We start from the raw sequence: 21528 nt of genomic DNA on the forward strand, positions 1-21528 counted from the left end.
TTTCCTTTTTGCTCTATTGCTGCCTGCCCTGACTTTGGACTTGTTTCTCAGATAAATGTGAATGATGCCTGCCCTGACCTCAGCCTGTCTCCTGACTATGAATATTGGTTGACCCCGCAGTGCTTCGCACGAGTGTCTCTGACCTCTGTGGGTCATCCGCCAACTACACTAGGACTATCTCAAGAGTTAGTGGCCTGGTGGTTCACCTGCACTGATGTCCAGATCTCTGTATGAGGGTTAAAGGGTAAATACCATGGGACTGAGAGGATAACGCCTTTAGAGTTAGCGAAAAGCCAAACCAGTAAGTTGGTACAGTAGGTCCACGCCCATTGCATGTTACTGGGTGGCAGTGAGTTCTCTAAACCTACTATGGTTGTCAAGGGAAGGAGGTCATGGAAGACATGATAAAATAAAAAACAATACACTGTTTAATAAAATATAGATATCGGATGAATATTTATTACCCGTTTTCCCAAAGCACCATGTGTCACACAGATCAACACAAAATTAGAAGTGTTGTATAAAACTGAAAGAAAGCTTTTGATTTTGGTTCCAGAAACAGCACGACTCCGTAGCTTGTGTCTGGTAATGCAGTTCAGCTCTGTTTTCTAGAGCGAAGATGAGCCGTAATATCAGACACATCCCGAGGACAATGGCACTACATCTGGAGAAAAGAGGATACCTTTTTTGTTATTCCATATAATTATTAACACTGGTAAAACAGGCCACAAGATAATTTCAGTGCTATGAATACGAATAACTCAAAGGACAGGATATGCCATAAATCTTCTGTAACATCCCAGAGTATGTCACTAAACTATTTCTCCCTGCTGCATCATGTCAGGTGTATATGTATATTGTCATCTTGTATAATCTAACAATGCATTTCCCATTATATGTATTTTCCAGGCCTGTATAATGTATTTGCTGTAATTTCCTTGTACACCAGCAGGTGGCAGCAATATGTTCAGCAGACCTTAGCCAGTTTAGTATTGCTAGATTGGAATAGTTCATTCCAGTCTAGCTCTCCCTCTTTGAGGAGGAGTGGAATGTTCCCACATCCTACCTCATGGGGAGGAAGGAAAGTTCTAGTGAGTGTACCAGCCACCCCTGCTAGGGGAAGGCTGTGTTAGTAGGAGCTCCCAGTTACAGGGATCCCAACCCTGGAGCCAGCCTCGGCTGAGGCCAAAGATCTCCATTCCCAGACTGAGCCCTTCAGCCTCAGAGCTGGTGACAAAGCAAGCAGCACCTCCAGCCTCCAGGAAGAGCCATTCCCTGTGAGCATAGCTGTGAGTACAGATCCAGAGACCAGGAGAAGACAAATTCCTCCTCAGCTAGTCAGGCCCACACCAAGCAGAAGACAGACAGAGCAGAAGATAGATACCTGCCAGATTCACTAGGCATATGAATAGAAGCAGAATACATATTGATTCCTGCCACATATTGCCAATACCTGCTGGGACCCAAGACTAATGTTGTTATTCGTATGGATTCAAGCTGCATTCAGTAAAGACAAGTTGGATTATATCTCAAGTCTGGATCTCATTTACTTCTACTACAACCCTCAATTACTCCTACTAGCAACACTCATTTATTGCAAGTTAGCCAGGATCCAGGATCCAGGAGTCCAGCCGTACCAAGGTAGGAGACACCGTTGACATTACACAGAGACATTATTCCCCCTCTGGCATTCCTCACCTGGTACGTGAGTTATAACATCTTAAAGGGCCCTGTTACAGTACCTGCGCAAGCTGCAATTGGCGTCACAAACTACCTATAGACTTATATGCACCTATCCTGACCCACTGCATCATTGGCCACCGTACCAGTGTCCTGCTCATTGCACTTCAATAAGAGTGGGTACCACCTATATCAACAATAAGGCCTAATCCTTTAGTGGATGCTATAAATGGAGAGGTGAGAGTCATACCTATCAAACACATATGGCATATCCTAGAGATATGTTATAAATATCCAGATGGGACAAACCCTTTAAAGGGGTAGTCTGCTTCTTTACTATTGATGACCTATCCTCTGGACAGGTAATTCATCAGATTGGTCGAGGTCTGACTAGCGGCACCCCCGCCAATCAGCTGTTTGAAGAGAAGGTAGTGCTCATACAAGTGCTGCCTTCTCTACTCTGTTTACCTGCTCGGAGCAGAAATTGTAGTTGTGAGCAGTGTAATTACAAGTATGGCGTCCCCATTCCCTTCCTTTGGGATGCCTCTGTAGTATTCACTTGAACAGACAGAGATGTCCCATGGAAGTGAATGGGGACGTCATACTTCTAATTACACCAGCTCACTCCTTCAGTTGATTCAGTTCATGCAGCGAGCAGGCAAACAGAGCAGAGAAGTCAGCACTCCTACGGGCTTTGCCTTCTCTTCAAACAGCTGATCGTCAGGAGAGATGGGAGTTGGACCACCGCCGATCTGACATTAATGACCTATCCTGAGAATAGATCATCAATAGTAAAAAGCGGACAACCCCTTTAAGTATCACAGAATATTGTAAATTTAGATGCTCAGGATGTGAGCACAGGGAGGCAGATTAAACAACAATGTAGCAGATAATCTGCTCTAACTCATAAACTGATTTTATTGCATTTTTTGGGGACTCAGTCCTTAGAAGATTCAGAGGGTTTATGGTCATTGCTGCCATCTTCTAGACAACCAAATCCCTCAGAATCTTCAGGCTCTGGACAGGAACCTGTGCTGGAATGATGAGGTTTCTGTCCATGAGTGATTACGGTGCTGGTAGTTATGATTACTTCAGCTGCGCTCCTTTTCATGTACTGAGGCGTTTTGCTGCCGATAACTCGAAATTTCTGTGGTCCTGAAAAGGATATCTTGGCTACAGAGGTCTGCTGTTCGGTTTTTCCTCTTGTTTGGATCATGTCTGCTGCACTATTAATTTGAGGGCCATCAAAATTTTTAGATGTTATCTCATTTTTTGTTTTATACCTTCTTGAATAGAGATTAAGGTTATCATGAAGACCTGTCATGTTAACGGGGGTCATCGGCAAGGTTGCTCTCTGAGGAGACCTTGAGATGGCACGCTTCACTAGAGTGTGGGTACCGTTGTCTATGGAGATTTTCGATGGCATATGGGGCTTTTCTACTTGTTTTACTGGTCCATTCAAGATTTCAGGTGGCATGGTCTTCAGTGTCTTAACAGGACTGCTGCTTCTTGGCCAGTTGAATTTTATGGTCTGTTCATTTGTCTCCCCATTGTACAATAGTATGAACTTATTCTGAGTATTCAGGGGCAAAATGCGTTGGTATTTTATACTTTTTTTGAAGATTTCAAAAGCCAAGTCTATAAAAGAAAATGCGGAGCATGTTCAGTAAAGAAGTGTTAACAAGTGAGTATGTATACTAAAAAAATTCTTAGGTCTACAAACTGAATGTATAGCCTCTAAAGCTGCCCATACACATTCAATAGCTGTTGCCCAAACGATCGAGTAACACTTAAAATATTTATATATTCAATGTTATGGATGTAACTAGCTTTATCATTACTGGCTTAATGCTGGCTATATCTGTATAAATCATGCAGTTTGTTTTTTTGTATTGTTGTTTAAGCAATTCTTGATGAGGAACCTACCAAGAGTCTCATTGACAACACAGGGGATGACGTCTTTCAATACCTCACAGTTGGTGTGCAGGGCAGGGTTACAATTCATCTCCAGTAGCCACACCTAGAAGGCAAAATGGAGAAGCCTATTGAACTCTGACATAGTTAAAGAGAACTTTGCATCAGCTTATCTGAAAACAATATAATAAAAGAGGGAAATAGATCAATAGACTTAATTAGGTAGAAACACAATAATAGGATCACTATGATGTGTTGCATTATATTACCCGTGTCATTAAACATTGGGGCAGATTTACTTATCCTATATTTTGGCAGTGTAACCTTCAGGTCCTCTTATAAGGGCCAATGCTGGCCCCTCGGTGATGACAGACAAGTCAATCAGCACTCGATTTAAAGTGCCTTTCATATGGCCCGATGCAAAGTAAAAGGGGGACGAACAATCATTATTATTTATTATGATTGCTCATCCTCTATTCACTTTGCATATTGTGTGCAGCACATCCCTATCAAAAATTGATTGTAGGAATATTTGTTCCCAATAATTGGCCCTATCCTACTTTACCACCCTGTTCTCTACACTATCTAATCTGAAAAACTTTTTGGCACTTTTCACTCCCTCCTTAGTCCAAAAGTGCAGGTGCCTAGTGCAGACTTCCATGCTGGAGATCTGGTCACCTACTTCTAAGAGAAAATTTCCCTGCCTTTTAGTGTCATTGATCCCTTTCCTACCCATATCTCCTCTTCCTCACTCTCCACATTCAACTCAGTCACAGTAGAAGTAGTCTCCAGACCACTTTCTTTTTCTCGTCCTACCACAAGCACTACTGACCCTATTCCTTCACACCTCTTCCAGTCTCTCTTCCCAACTGTCACGACTCACCTGACCAAAATCTTCTTCTTTCAAACATTCTGTCATAACCCCATTATTAAAAAAAGCATTCTCTCTACCCATCTTGCGCAGTTAACTACAGACCTGTCTCTAATCTCCCCTTCATCTCTAAACTCCTGGAGCGTCTGGTCTACTCTCGTCTTATCTACTATCTCTCTCCTTCATCCATTACAATCTTGTTTTTCACACCATACATACTACTGAAACTTCCCTCACCAAAGTGACCAAAGAACTCCTGACAGCTAAATGCAAAATTGACTACTCTTTCCTAATTCACCTTGATTTCTTTGCTGCATTCGACACTGTAAACCACCATCTACTCCTCACCATGTTCCAATTTATCGGCCTTAGGCTACATGCACACGCCTGTATGTGTTTTGCGGTCCACAAATTGCAGATCCGCAAAAAAAAGGATGACGTCCGTATGGTCATCCGTTTTTTTGCGGATCCATTGTAACAATACCTATCCTGAATAGGACATGTTCTATTTTTTTTTTTGTGGGGCTACTGAACGGACATACTGATGCGGACAGCACACGGCTGCTGTATTTTATTGTCTGTTGATTGGATGGATGACCCGGTGGGAGTATTTTGGCTCTCACTATATATATGTTGGCATTATCACTTATGTTTTATGCTTGACAAAGGCTATCTCTAGCCGAAACGTTGCAATTTTGTACCGCACTTTGGAAACCTGAATAAAAGAAGGATTTTGAGATGCTGCTGTAGCCCACATCTTTCTACCAAGCACACGGTGTGCTGTCAGCATTTTTTGCGGACCCATTGAAATGAATGGGTCCGCATCCTATCTGCCAAAAAAACGGAACGGACACGGAAACAAAATACGTCCGTGTGCATGTAGCCTTAGGGACACTGTTCTCTCTTGGTTCTCTTATTATCTCTCTGGTCGCTCTTTCAGTGTATCATTCACTTGCTCTACCTCCACTCCTCCCCTCTTGCTGTTGGGGTTCATCAGGGTTCAGTCCTTGGTCTTCTCCTCTTTTCTCTCTACACAGCCCCTACTGGACAGACTATCAGTGGATTTGGTTTTCAATACCATCTCTATGCTGACAACACCCAACTATATACTTCCTCCCATGATATCCCCCCTGCTGTACTACAGAACACCAGTGACTGTCTGTCCGCTCTCTCTAACATCTTGTCCTCTCTCTATCTTAAACTGAATCTGTCAAAAACTGAACTACTGGTGTCTTCTCCTTCCACTAACTTACATAAACCTGATATCTCCCTCTCAATGTTGGAACTATCATAACTCCAGAGCAGCACGCCTGCTGTCTCGGTTTTATGTTTGACACTGATCTTTCCATTACCCCTATATTCAGTCTCTCACACGCTCATGCCGCCTGCACCTCAAAAACATCTCTAGAATCCGTCCCTTTCTTACTGTGGAAACAACAAAACCTCCTTTTGTTGCCCTGAGCCATTCCCGTCTTGATTACTGTAACTGATTACTAATTCGTCTCCCGCTCACCAGACAATACCCTCTCCAATCTATCCTGAACGCAGCAGCCAGACTCATCTATCTGTCTAACAGCTACTCCAATTCCTCTGCCGTGTGTCAGTCATTGCACTGGTTACCCATACAGTACAGTATTTAATTTAAACTGCTCATTCTCACCCACAAAGCTAACCACAGTGCTGCACCCCTTACATCTCCTTCCTCATCTCTTTCTACCGACCTACCTGTGCTCTCTCAAGACTATTATTATTATCCTTGGCCAGTCTAAAAGGGCCCTTAGATTAGACAGTGTAAGGGATCACTCTCTCTCAGGGGGTCTCAATCACAGATTTCTCGCAGACAACCGGATTGGAGTCCGATGCATTATTTTCTAGCACTTTAGCAGAATACAGCAACCAAAATAACTCCTGCCCGTCTAGGCACTACCTAATACATAATTAATTACCTGACTCACCTCTAAAGAACACAGTTCACACACGTTATCAGATGCGGCTTTCTCAGCCCAAACAGCCCAGCAGCATCTAGGCTGTGACTACAACAACATCAGTACCTTTGGGGGATTGTGGCCCAGAAGTCCACCTGACTCTGGCCGTGCGAACCTCTCTCCGCAGGCGTCGCTAGGTCTCCCAAACTCAGGCTTCCTCACGCTTTCTCTCTCACTCTCAGGCCTCCTCAGCCTTTCCTTCCCCCTGACTAACACACAGAGGGTTGGTTTTATGCCTCATTGATTAGAGCAGGCCTCGGGTGAAAGGGAATACCTGTGCCGGAAGGGTGTGGACTGGCAAATCCCACTACCAAACCTATCTGCCAATCCAAGTAAAATCCAGCCCAGAAGAAAATGTATACAAAACTGCCTCAGCACTATACTTTGCTGAGACCACTGCAGCTTTCCGGATTTTAGTTATCTCACCCAGCTGAGGTATCTGCAGGGCCGTCTTTACCGCAGGGCAAAAGGGGCAGCTGCCCCGGGCCCAGTTGCTCCTGGGGGGCCCAAGCAGCATTTTACTTGGATTTTACTTGGGCCCCCTATATTTTGTTGCCGCCGCCGCCCGCCGGCCCTGTAACATAACAAAGTCATGGTCCGGACTATAGAAAGAGAGAGTGAGGAGGGGGCGGGGGGCGGGGCCCGGGGCCGCTCTGCGCTCCGCTCTGCTGCCTGGCCTGCCTGTCTCTTTAATAGAGCAGACCAGTGGCCGCTGGAGCATGATGCAGCTGCCGCACAGGCAGAGAGAAGAAGGAGGCGGAGCCCCAGCCGGCAGCCACAACAGACAGCCTGAGCCAGCCAAGCAACTAACAGAACTTACAGGTATGTGGTAGCCATGGAGGGGACGGGGGGGGCTCATATAGGACGGGGGGGGGGGGGGGCTCATATAGGACAGGGGGGGGGCTCATATAGGACAGGGGGGGGCTCATATAGGACAGGGGGGGCTCATATAGGACAGGGGGCTCATATAGGACAGGTGGGGCTCATATAGGACAGGGGGGGCTCATATAGGACAGGGGTGGGCTCATATAGGACGGGGGGGCTCATATAGGACGGGGGGGGCTCATATAGGACGGGGGGGGCTCATATAGGACGGGGGGGCTCATATAGGACAGGGGGGGGCTCATATAGGACAGGGGGGGCTCATATAGGACAGGGGGGGGCTCATATAGGACAGGGGGACAGTGTGTGCTTTCCTGCTACTACATCAACCCCCTCCCCCCCCAGGGATCTTGGGGGCATTAAGGGTTGGACTTTAACTCCTTGCTGCTGATGTTGAGTGTGCCAGTGTGTGTGTCCGTCCCTGTGTGTGTGTGTCCGTCCCTGTGTGTGTGTGTGTGTGTCCGTCCCTGTGTGTGTGTGTCCGTCCCTGTGTTTGTGTGTGTCCGTCCCTGTGTGTGTCCGTCCCTGTGTGTGTGTGTCCGTCCCTGTGTGTGTGTCTCTCCCTGTGTGTATCACCATGCCCACAGTGTTCCTATGTCTTGACGCAGCTGCTTCAGAACGTTCTGTGCGGGACAAGAGGAAGAAGATGGAAGAGGAGGCAGCGCCAGCATGGAGTCCGTGCGATAGACACAGGGAGGCACACTAAGGACGAAGGTAACACTTCCACATGATCTACACTAGTGTTATCTGTGGTTTTACATAGGACTGCAGGTAACACTACCACATGATCTGCACTAGTGTTATCTGTGGTTTTACATAGGACTGCAGGTAACACTACTACATTATTTAGCACTAGTGTTATCTGTGGTTTTACATAGGACTGCAGGTAACACTACCACAAGGTTAGCTCGCACAGGGCGCCTGAACACCTAAGGCCGGCCCTGGCTGCGCACCCCAGCGCCAAGGGATGACGTCACTGATGTAAAATGCCTCTTATATGTGGAGAGCGGTGATGTCACAGATGTAATATATCACCTATATATGGACAGCGGTGATGTCACTGATGTAATATATTACTTATAAGTGATATATTACATCAGTGACATCACCACTCTCCACACATAAGTAATATATTACATCAGTGACATCACTGCTGTCCACATATACCGGTAAGTAATATATTACATCAGTGACATCACCGCTCAGCACATATATGTGGAGAGCGGTGAGGTCACTGATGTAATATATCGCCTATATGTGGACAGCGGTGATGTCACTGATGTAATATATCACTTATATGTGGAGAGTGTTCATGTCACTGATGTAAAATATCACTTATATGTGGAGAGCGGTGATGTCACTGATGTAAAATATAACATTATATGTGGAGAGCGGTGATGTCACTGATGTAATATATCATTATATGTGGAGAGTGCTCATGTCACTGATGCAATACAGCGCTCCAGATGGCGAGCAAAATGGTCGCCAATGTGCCTTAAAATTTGCAGATGGCGACAAGACTTGTCATAGACTACAGGCCTGAGGTCTATTTGGTAGTGAAATCCCAGCGCAGGCAGGCGTGATGATGTCATCACGCCCGCCTGTGCCAGGACGCGGTGAGGTGTGCGCGTCTGCGTTGCAACATCCCTCGCCGTACCAGCAGCTAGTGAGCGCCAGTGAAAGGAAACAGGTGAGTATAAGATTTTCTTTTTTTTTTAAGGTGTGGGAAGGCGGGATCCAGGGGGCCCAAGTAAATTCTTGCCCAGGGTCCAATCAATATTAAAGACGGCCCTGGGTATCTGGGTGGGATACACACACCTTCCCACACTGTCCACATTACCACAACAGCTAGAAGATCCGTTAGACTTATCACAGTGGCTGATGCTCCATAAATTTGTTGCATATTTAGACTGTCTAGTCTAATGCTAGGTTTACACGGTACAATGATCAGGCTGATTATTGGGATAGCTCGTTCCCAACAATCAGCCTAACTAAATTATTGTTTAAAGGCAGCAGATAGTGCTGTAAAAACAGCACTGAGCTGCCCAGAAAAAATGCAGCTGTATCATCACTCGTCCTTATACTGCGGAGGTATATGCAGCGCTTCACCTCCATTGAATAAGCAGACAATTGTCGGGAATGAACACTTCACTCCTAATAATTGGCTGCTGGTTTGAGCGTGTAAATCCAGCATCATTTTATACCACCTATTAGATGGCTTACTTTATGTCAGAATTTTGATTGACATTAAAGCACTTTAATCATACATATTTCTGGCAAATACACCTCCTTACAAGACCTTCCAGCTAAGCTATGCTCCCTTTTTGAATGAGTCAAAAAAAATTAAAAATCTGAATGATATGTTGGATTGGAATGAAACTTTCTATGTGTGAATGTAAGGATGATATCTGCAAGTGATTACAATCTTAGAGCGAAAGGATCATTTTATTGGGGAAAACTGTACAATAGAAAGAAGGCTCTAAGAACCTATTGGGCCACCTCTATCCTGGATACAAGAAGAGATACAGTTGGTGATGGAGGCACACAGGTTCTGTATGGGATCCTGCAGCACATTTGCCCACAGTTGTTGCAGATGGACTTGTACATCCTGCACATTCATAGGTCGCCAAAGCTGGCATCCCAACTGGTCCCATAAATGCTGGATTGGCCCTGCCATTAGAAGTGACATGTGGCCGTAGGATGTCCAGTACATATTGCTGAGCTGTTTGTATCCTTCCCTCGTATAACTACTAGGGGTGACTGACCGTGGTATCCGATGCCTCCCCAGATCATCACACCAGCGGTGTGTCTGTCAGGATATGACAGCAATGTAGCACGCACACAGTGATAGAGTAGCCCTAAAACTCCCCAGACCCACTATACCTGCCTACTTGCATGTTCACCCTACACATTGACCGCACAACTAGTTAACGTCCCTATATACTGCACGTATGTAAGCGACACACAAACAGGGAATAAACAAACAGACACAATAAGAGTAGTCGTATGGTACCAGGGTCAAAAGTCAGTCGGTCAACAAAGAGCCAAGAACACCAGAAGCGAATGAGAGAGCCAGACACGCCAGAAGTAAAAAACCAGAAGAGCAATACAAGACCAAATCGCTAAAAGCCAGAAAACGTAGTCAGAATACCAGAGCTAGAAGTCACAGAAGTCAATGCAATACCAAAGAACAGCATGGGGAGCCAGAAGAACAGAAATTGACTGGCACCTGCACCCACAAGAGCCAGGCTTATATAGAGGGCTGCGAATGATCTCCAGCTGGCTTCTCTATACGTCAGGCGGAGCTGTGAGCTGAATAAGCTGACGTCGTAATGCACTGACGTGCTTCTTCATTGCCTCAGGCGGAGAGTGCTGCATCACCATGTTTTTTTCCCTGGCCAGACCGGCCAGGGAAAGGCCGGATTGAAGTGCTCACCTTGAGGCCTTCATATGCAAATCCAACCACTGTTGGATTCTAATGAATCCTGGATTCGTCGATGACAATATAGTTTTAGCCTGCTACATTAATTTCAGTAAAATTTGACATTATTTATTCATTTACATCTCTGCCCTGGTCCTAATCAATGATCCACCCCTTTCTTTGTGTGCTTAATCATGCAGAATTTGCTGTCAAACACTGAGTTGGACTCCTAAACATAGAAAGAGCAGAGATTTAAATAAAAAGTATATAAAACTTAAAAGTACAGTATTTATTTGTTTCATGTACATTTATGTATTTAAATGTGACAAATAAGAAAGGGTGGGGAAGTACCCTTTCTTATTTGAAGTAAGGGTGAAACAGCAAGAACGAAACTTGAGTTGGGCGGGTTCACAAGGGAGATTTGTGATTTTTATTGATGTACTCTGTTTTACCCTGTGAGTGTAACAAATTTTGCGTGTTAAAGCAACTATTGTTGCGGTGTTTCAGCTGCTTGTCCCTCTGCTTGCCCCTCTCCAGAAGTGAAAAGGTAAGAAGAGGTAGAGTAAACTATAGCAACAGTATGTGGAGATTAACATCTTACGTACAAGAATTTGATATCTACTTGAGTCTGTTCCATGGGCACCAGCAAGTGAGACTATGGTCATTTTGGCCTCTTTGTTGTCATTTTTCTGTTTTTTAGCAGTGCATGTCCTGTTTATTTTACTTAGTAAATGTAGTAGAAAGCATGTGTACTAGTTGTTTGGGGCAAAATTTTCCAGAGGTTTTGGGCATTTTGATTAGTATATCTCCCACACTGACTGAAAGCCAGCACATTACTGAGCACTGATTTCAAATTTGGTCCCTATGGACCTTACTCATAGGGCATACATAAAGTGTTGCAGAGGTAGCAGTCATATCGAGTCCTACTGCCCAAAAGTACATGGTAGGTAGAGGCCCTGTTATGGATTTTGCACTGTGGCCCAGGCCTTCTGTCTATTCAGATTCATTTTTACTGAAAGCTCATGGTCTAACATGACAAGATCACTGCACCTGAAGTGAGTGTCTTAGGACCCAAAATGTATTTTCAACTTAGGTATAAAATAGGCAATGCTAGTTGTGACAAACTCCCCTCTTTTGAGGTTGCCACGAGTGCTTGGAAAGGACTACTTACCATGTGATTATGGTCCCATGTTGAATGCACCGGTTTTGTGCAGAAAACCCATAAGTACATCCAAGCCAAAGAGACTTGTACTAACTTTTGAATTCCTGGTCTAATTCGTGTCATTTTGGGATGTGTTAAATGTCTATGTGTATTGTAAAGGGTGGGACATTGTATGTTTGAGTAAGTGATGTCTGTTCCATTGTCTCTCTGTGTGTATTGGCGATTGTCCTCTGTCCTGGAGACAACCGAGTTGTAATTCGATTGTCTCTCAGGACAGAGGGCAATGTGTATTCTCCTGCCTGTGTTGATTATGTTAACCATGGTGTCTATGTGGGTTGTAACCTTTGTGTTATGGATTAATGTATGTTTGTTGTGGGTGTCTCCCTTGCATGGGAGCAGGGGATAAAAGCAATTGTATTTTTCAATGTGAAGCCTTCCAGTAAAGTATTTCTAGCATTCAGCTTGGGCTAATGTATAGACTTATTTCTCGATACCAGCGATACTAGCGATCTATTGCTCTGTGGATTACTTGGCGGTGCTATTTCAAGGGGAGAAGGGAATACTAGACGGTGACACGGATAATACCGTCACACTAGTAAATCCATGTAGTATGTAAGACTTCAAAACCCATTATGCTTATGGTGGCCATGGAAACTTTGACCATGTGACAATTTGATTAGTGTACTCTTTATACTGTAATTATATACGGTAATTCAGACATTCTAAATGACAGATGCGAAGCAGGAATGCAGACATAGAAGGAGATTTAATATACCTCTACACCAGTTTTCTGGTAAAGAAAGGTTGCAAATTCTGCAACAAAATGTGTGACTTTTTAGCTTTTTACAGCATTTTTGCCACTTTACTAAAAAGTAGACAGGGCATGGTGGGAGGAGGCAGGCCGCAGACGCATTTAACATGTGTGGCAGACAACAGTCACACTATCACGGATGTAGTAGGGGAGAAAACCAAAAGACAACAATAAGAAAGGGGAAAGACACTAGGCCTCACCACTAGGGAAGGAAAAGGGTCACCACCTATAAAACCCTGCTCCTGGCCCTAACTCCTATCCCTATGGGCACCTCTCGATGGTAGAGTTGCCCATACACAGGAACCTAGAAAACCCTGGTGACCCTCGGATGCCCTAAAGGTAATGATAGGGCAGAGACAACCCGTTCCTTCCCTGGTGAAGGAACCAGCATCTCGCTGAGGCCTAGTAAACAACCAGGGGGGGAATACAAAACACAACAAGCTGAACACTTAACTTCTGAGGATGATGGATGAACAGGACTTCAAGAAGAACATCACTCCAGCTCTTCCAAAACCAAATGAAGCTATCCAGAGCAAGGAGTGCTGGGTAAAGTCAGACTAAATAGGGGAAGGTAAAGGTCACATGATCCACACCTGAACAGGAGGTGTGGACATACCAGCAACACACAGACAAAGTGAAACCAAAAGAGGCTGTCAGATCACTCATGTGCAGCCAATCTTTCAGACCTTCTAACACCTGTCACATGTGTGACACACACATTACACCAGAAATCAACTGTAGCTCCTGGATGGTATAGATTTCATTTTAGTGCATCTTACACCAGCACAGGGCAAATTAAGACCAGCATACGTAACGCTGGTCTTAATAAATCTCGACAAACTCCATGTTGTTTCCACAATTGACATTTCTCACCTAATCACAAGATAGGTCATAGCAGCCATACCACCTGAATAGAGTGTTGGTCCACCATGTGCCCCATTCAATGTCTAATGTGGCTAAGGGACACAGTCAAGTGCCATCAATCCCATACACTTTTAATGGAGTGGCACTGCACATGCTTAACCGTTGCCCAATTCAAACTTCTCCTCACTGTAGTCATGCAGAGAGGAGTAATGGGAGGTGCGGGACCCCTATTCTAGTGATTGGCAGGCAGTCCCCAGTGATGAGACATTTATCATTTAAGCAATAAATGTTGATTGTGGGACCACCCCTTTGATGTAATTTTCAATTCCATGGAATATAACCAGCCGATCAGGGCAGATATCATAAGCATGCATTTAATACCTTAAAGTCATCATCGATCAGGAAGTCACAGCCAATAAGGTCAAAGAATCCCCGGCGACACTCCAGCTTTGATTTCACGCTCAGGAAGCAGTGGATCATTATCTGCTGCATCCTTTTCTGTCAGAGACAGGAAGAAAATGACGTAAGACAAAAACAATCGCAGACTTCCCTGCAGAATAGTGTTTCCTATATCTACTGTTAGCCATGAAGGTGACAGGCTCTTCTTCAGGAAACCATCTAGCAGGGTCCACAAGCCATCATGAGTGAATTATGTCTAATAAATGCAGCACGTCATGCTCTAGACAAAACATTTCTGAATAAAATATTCCCCGGTATCTGAGGTTGCATTGTTCAATTATAAGCAATGATGAGGGGTCCTGGGAAGGATTTGAGATATTGAAAAAATGCAGTAATATATAGGTTAGGTTTATCATTAAAAATAAGATCTATGGTCAGTACTCTGTTGTCTCTCACCGTAAAGGTATTCAGCACCCAGTTTTGAGGTAGACCTTTGCTTTCTGCAAACTTCTCATTGACGTAAGTGTTGAATCTTTCCATTGCCCATACCGTTTCTTCTTTTAGTTCATTGTAAAGAGGGTTCTTTTTCTGCATGTACTAGAAGCCAAAGAAAAATGATATAGTATTACACATTGCTCAAGCCTTCTAAAGGGGTTATTCATGTTTCTTTTCAGAAGCTTTCAACAAAACCAGATTTTTACGTGAAAATGAGGTAGCAACGCCTGTACAAAAATATAGTATTTCTACCAGTAGGTGACATTATACAGTTGAGTACTACACATAGCGGAAAGAAACTGATCTGTACCCAACAACAATCCATGTGGTAAGTCATGGTATTACAGGTGAAATATACAACTCGTCAATAGCTCCATGTAACATATTACTGTAATTGCTATCATGATGCATAAACTAGAAAAAAATCACACAATATGACAATAAGTTGACTTTATTGTATAGAGCTGCAATATGGCTACTGCTGACATTTAAAGGTGAAACCGTCCTTTTACCGAACATCAACAAAGTGAAGAAAATGTCAGTAACTTAATTTATGGTTTAAAACATACTTGGCTTAAATTCCATATGTAATGTCTGCATGAATTCTACTCCTATTACTATAGAGGATTTAGAGGTAGCAGAGGGCTCCGGTACTTGAGGAAACCCAAGGACCCCCCTCCCACCTGAATGAGCCAGTATTATAAATGGCAAATTATAGGTGTGGGTCCTATTAGAGATTTTATTGTGGGCCACAAATGTTTCAAATTATGCCTCTGCATTATAGCACAGTGTGCTCACAAATTAGTGCCATCATATTAAATATTACAGTATGTACAGTTATATCAATGTCTATTTAAAGGGGTTATCAAGACTTAAAATAGATGGCCTATCTTGATAGGTGGGGGTCCAACTTTCAACACCTACTGTTGATCCATTTTTCCATTTCTTTTCTTTCTACTTTAGTACAGAGATATAATTTACTCCATTTGTTAGGTTGCATGTAGTGCAATGACAATAACAATTCTTCCTATCATGTCTCTGACAGTCACCATAGTCATTACAATGTACTGTAAATCACAATCCAAATAAATGTACACTTGCTTAAACAATCTTGGAGTGTTAATTAAAGGGGTTACCCAGTCTATTACAACTGATGGTCTACTCTTAGGACAGGCCATCAGTTTTCAATTGGTGGGGGACCCACACCCATGATTTATTTGAAGGGTTGCGGTGCTCGGACAACTGTTGCGGCCTCTTCATTGTTTCATCGTTCATATTGTTAAATGGCATATTTTAGTAATGGCGGTATAGGGTTTGCCCATACATTAATAGTGACAGTGCAGGGTAATGCAGCTTTGCCCATTCTAGTGAATGAGCAAGGCAGCAATACACAGCATGACACAATACAAAGAGTGACAGGACCGATGCAAAGAAGAGGCTGCAGCACTTGCCTGAGCACAGCAGCATCTCAAACAGCTTCATCTCGGAGACTAAAAGATGCCAGGAAAAGTAACTGAACTGAGAGAATATCCCTGAGGGAAAGAAATCCTGAAATCCATACAGATTGTAGAGAACCAAGGATGTGCATGGAAAATCAGTAAGGTACCGTACGTTTATGGCAATACGACTTGTTGCTGCCTATACACAGCTTTACTGCTACTATTGCTGCTATTTGTACTACTACTACTACTACTACTCCCATCATCAATTCCGTAAAGAGAGACTTTATTTATTGTAACCTACAGGCCTGGTCATTGACTCCACCAACTATCCAATGGCCCCTACATCTGCTCTTCTGTCTTGCACCCATCTACCTACCATCAAGGGCACCCCACCCAACACCAGGCAGGAGACCCAGAAAGCCCAGGATGTGCCCCGAGGGAAGAAAAAGTGCAACCTCCACTCACTGCATGGCCTTAGGGATCACTGAAGTGAAGACAGCCACTGTGAACCACTACCACTCCTATCAGTGCCACAACGACCGCTCCCCTCCTCCTGGCTCTACCCCCTGCAGGCTTGCTGCACAAGCTACCCACCAAATTGAATTCATTATATCTCCATACTGGAGTAAAAAGAAAAGAAATGGGAAAAAGAAAAGAACCTCCATTCTGGAATCTATCTTGCATGTAAAATTATGATAATTAACTAACTAATATAGTCTATATTTCTTGCTCTCGAGGATATATTTCTGTTTATATCCCTTGTAAAATGCTCTTTGTCAGGGGTTATAGCCACCGCTCCCATCCAGCAGCATTAGCCTCTCTTGCACAATGTAGAAAAAAACACTGATCTCTTTGGTGTTTGGAATTGTGGCAGTGCACATAGTTACGCATGCGTAGTAGCTCCTGTCCCCAGGCCACCTTGTATCTGCAGTGTTAGTGAAGAACAGCTGCAGGCCCATGGCAGTAGCCTTGGAGCTGTTGGACAGAAGTAGGGCATCATGGCAGGAACAGAAGTAAGGGAGTGCAGCACGCCAGACCTGCAGGGTATTGCGATTGTGAGGTCACGGTTAATGGGCAAGCGAGGGTTACTCACAGTTCTGTAGGAAAACCCTGGGCAGGCGTACAGCAGTGAAGGAGAGGCTGACACAGTAGTCCTCTGGGGCACACTCTGTGTTTAGGGACCAGGCCTGGTGGTGGATGAGGTGCCCTGGATGTTGCAGGTATGTTATGTGCCTGGGGCAAGGTCCCTTTAAGAAACGTGACGCCAGTGCCTGTAACGGTGGCACACCGGTTGGTAGTTGTAATAAGTGAGGTACACAGATGGTATGGTGAACCAAACTTTGCTTTACTTGAAAACAGTTAAACTTTGTACAGTTGGATGTCAATTCAGTTTCACATATTAGATACACGTCACAAGCAGGCTTTCACAATTATGGCAGGTATACTGTTTCCTTGCAAGATACTCAGAGGGTAAACAACAACACACTCAGAATCAGGTTGTACCTTCTCCTCAGAGATAGTGTACACTGTTCCTTAGAACTCCTGTCTGGTTTTTATCCCAAGGTCCGGATACCTCAATACTGGTTTGTATCCTTGGTAACAATCTTCCTCAGGTACTCATCCTTGCTTTACATTACTAATCCTTCTGCACTTCAGCTTACTTGTACTAGCTGGAAAACACTGGCTCTGCTTGGATTGGTGGGAACTGCAGGTTTTCTCCCAGGAGGCAAACTCTTCTCTTGGGGTGATTCTTCTGAGCTAACAGAGGCTCATGTTCTTCAGGCAGGCTGGACTTCTTCCCAATAGCCTGCTGGTGGCAACTAGAAGCCTGGACTATCTAGCTGCATGTCAGGAGGAGGCCCTCAGCATATCTCTGGCTGGTGCCCTCTCACTTCTGTGTCCACAGACTCCTGACTACAGACTAACTCCTCCCTGTCTGGGTCCAAGTATTTATACTAAGTGTTCACTGGCTCCCCCTAGTGCCTAGGATGCCTAACTACACCCTAATAGGCCTGCTGTACATATCACAGGGGAACAATACCTATAAAAACATATAGAAAATACATTAAAATGGACGGTTAAATGTACTGCCACTGTCCCTCAGGAGTAGGAGTACCACGTGGCCCAATTGACCCTTGTGTAGTGCCCACATTCACCTAGTGGGACACTACAGAAGGAAAGGTTGGTAAAACATGGGGCAGATCCTAGCCACCACACTTACCATAACTAGCTGATTTTCACGATCAGGAAAAGGTCCAGAAGCTGCTAATGAAAATCATTCACTAGCAGCCTCAGGAGCACACACTCACAGGCAAGCGGTGGCATGATTAGATCATCCTAGCACTGCCTGTGCCATCAATTAAGTAAAAAGTCACCATCCTCTGACTGAGCAAAAAATTCAGGGCTAGGGATCTGCGCTAGACCTGAACTTGAGACAACCCCTTTAAATATTCATTATATGAGTGTAACAATGAAAGCTCTGCTTTGTAAACATGGTCAGTCTGCCAACTCCAGCTCATATGGGAACATATGCTCCAACTGTACAGATTTATTTTCCATAACTTCCTTCTAAGTTGCCTCGTTCCTCAGTTGAATTGTCAGTTCTTAATTTATTAATATGTTGTTAGTAACACCTGCATGGCTAAAGGCTACAGATAACATTCCCTTGAACTTCGAAAGGCCATATCACATGCTGCAGTGCAAGATATAGCGGGAACCTAAACAGGACACAGCTGCTGTCACTGCTACTACTGCTTCTACCACGCTTGCTTCTCATTGATGATGCATCTTTTATGCACCACTGAAATTATCGTTTGTCAGCAGCACATCTCCCTGCGGCCAACAAATGCAAACTATATTAACAAATGTTTGTCTTCATGCTAATGATAGGGCTGCAGGTAAATGGCTCAGAAAGACACCAGTATATTTAAATGGCATGGAATGTAGAATTTGCTGCCATAGTTACAGAGTTAGCACTGGGACTTATGAGCTTCAAGTTACGCCTCTAGACATGTGATCTATTGGATATCTTACTATGTAACCATGGGTGCGCCTAGTCTTTCTACTGCCTGAGGCGAAAAATTGAAACTGCGCCCACCCCCCAATGCCAATTTCTTAACCTAACCCCTTCCCTCCAACCCTACTGTTAAAGACATACTTGACAAACACTACATACAGAGCTACACCACATACAGGGTAAGACCGCGCCACATACTGTGCCCACTGTGCTTCCCAATACTATACTGCAGAAACAGATAATCCCCCTTCTGTTGCCCACCTCTTGCCCCTACCTCATGCTGCCTGAGGCAATTGCCTCACCTCGCCTCATTGGTGGTGCACCCCTGTATGTAACTGTCAGCAGAACCACCACAATGCTGGTCTTTCTGGTTACAGGAAATCAGCAGAATTATGATCCTAACCTTTTGAGATTAATAGAGAAGAATTTTTTTCGCCGGCCTATGACATCCCCTGCATTGCAGAAGGTTGTGCCCAATTTATCACAAGAAGCACTCCTCTTCCTACAGTAGGCGCATCCTCTGGCAATTTGTGCGCTGATGATAAAATCTACAGCAGCTCTAAGCTCAGTCTTCTTTTAGGATAAATTTGGCATTGCCCCCTCCCTCACCATGCTCCCTTTTCAGGAAAGTGTCGAGAACACAGTAAAAATTCCACTTGCACTTAAGCGCAATGGCGTTTAGGCGCACTTAGGCGCAAAGTTGCAAGCACAAGGTTTGTGACTTTTTTACGCCGTCTGATCAATCAAGACAAGTAAAGCAAAGTGTAATGGATCTCCTAGCACCCCGACTGGGTACCTCCGTTGATGGATGCTCCTAGTGCCTCCGGAGGACTCCAAGCACTCCGCTCGACACCGTAGGCACTGCCGACCCCACGAACCGCCGTAGCTTGGTTGGGATCTCGTCGTCTTCTACCTACCCTGGACCTACGACAAGGTTACCAGGTTCCAGTGGGTGACCCTCTCTTCCTTCAGAGAGCGATACAGGAACAAGCTCTTACAAGAGCTAGGAATTATACTCTGGAGAGTATAATGATTATAGCAATCCCCAGAGTGTAGTTCTCCAATCCCCCAAACATGAGCCCAGACTTCATGAAGGAGAAGTATAGAACAGGACCCTTTAATGGGGGCAACATGTCAGCCTTTTATGCAGGTCTTCCAGCAAGGGACACTCCCATGGGGGACCTTGTGGAAAACTGAGACAGTTTCTTACATAAACCAATCACATGCAGTTACAGGCAGAAAACACACACATGTGATGCAATTAATCAACACAATGGGATAACGTAATCACTCACAGGCAGAAATTACCAATTTTTCCCTTTGTAGAATAATGAGCCGGGGGGGGGGGGGGGGGGGTCTCCATAGTTCTTGGTCCATAGTCCATAGGAAGGAGGCTAGACCTCCAGCAGCCCCAGTGACGGTTCAGTCTGTCACACAAAGTTTATGCAAAGGAGCTCAATATTTTATGGGGTTTTCAACAGAAACATTGTTTTTCTAAAATTGTTTTTTAATTCTGCCCCCAGCCACCAGGACCTGTGGGGAAAAAAACATACTAACCTGCTTCTCACCTCTCCCTGGCTCTGGAGCTATCTGCACTGGAATCCTAATGCCCATCAGTCAACTTTCTGCATGGATGGGGTTACATGCACCTCTGCAGCCAATGCTATGTGATCCACCAATGACGTGCTACTTGAAAACACATCACCGCTGTGTCTAGTTATTGGCTTCAGCGGCACATGTCTGTGCAGGAAGTTGACAGATAGGGATCAGAAGTCCAGGGAAAACAGCCCAGAAGCCAGAGAGGCAGAACCAAGCGGCAGGGACACGGTGAGTATGGATTTCTTGACAGGTCCCACTGGCTGGGGGGCTGATATGAAAAAAATGGACAACCCCTTTAACGTCACATTGACTCATTGAGACAATCCTTGCGGCAGTAGTAATGATCATATCATTGGATGTCAATCATGTTTCAGAGTATGTGATCTAACTTACATATGAGTGAATTCTTGAACTAAGAGGACAACTCATTCATTTAACCGGCAGGTAATATTTTCTGTTAGGTCCCTTTCACATGGGCAGCATTTTGCATCAGTATTTGTAAGCCTAAAGGCTCCTGCACACGGCCGTTGCAAATTGCGGTCCCTAATGCACAGAACTGCCGATCAACGGCCGCGTGCATGAGCCCTAAACGCCTGGAGCCTACAGAGAAAAGGATTTGTGCCTCTTCTGTGTTTTGGACCCACTCCTGGTTTGGCTAATAGTGACCAAGGAGGTCTTAGAGTAAATTCACATTTGGCAGATTTTGCTGTAGAAATCTCTGTCACTGCCCCATTCATCTGAGTGGGACTTGAGAAAGCCATGTCATATCCACCAGAACAACCCCATGCGGATAAATAGAACTTATTTTCAGTTGCAGAAATGTCTGTGAGAAATCTGCCGGATTGTGGAACATCTAAAATCCCATGGATTGCAAGATGAAAAACAACATGGGTTTACTTCAGGGAGATCATGTCAAACAAATCTTATAGATTTTTTTGACTGGGTGAATAAAATAATAGACGGTGGAGGTGCAGTAGACATCGCATA

The 21528-nt window shown here is 44.5% G+C and overlaps 1 protein-coding gene across 1 annotated transcript in view; it reads right to left on the reverse strand.

Moving 5' to 3' along the window:
• Positions 1-2424: 2424 nt before the first annotated feature.
• Positions 2425-21528, reverse strand: part of TTLL10 (tubulin tyrosine ligase like 10) — a 114443-nt gene continuing 95339 nt past the window's right edge. The window contains exons 9-12 of the mRNA XM_040426983.1: positions 14446-14586; positions 13972-14088; positions 3607-3700; positions 2425-3318 (exon numbers count right to left, since the gene is read on the reverse strand). Of these exons, the coding sequence (XP_040282917.1) occupies positions 2618-3318; positions 3607-3700; positions 13972-14088; positions 14446-14586 (1053 nt within the window). The 3' untranslated portion in view covers positions 2425-2617. The remainder of the gene's footprint in view (positions 3319-3606; positions 3701-13971; positions 14089-14445; positions 14587-21528) is intronic.

This window comes from Bufo bufo, chromosome 1 (genome assembly GCF_905171765.1).
Source record: "Bufo bufo chromosome 1, aBufBuf1.1, whole genome shotgun sequence".
Lineage (NCBI taxonomy): Eukaryota > Metazoa > Chordata > Amphibia > Anura > Bufonidae > Bufo > Bufo bufo.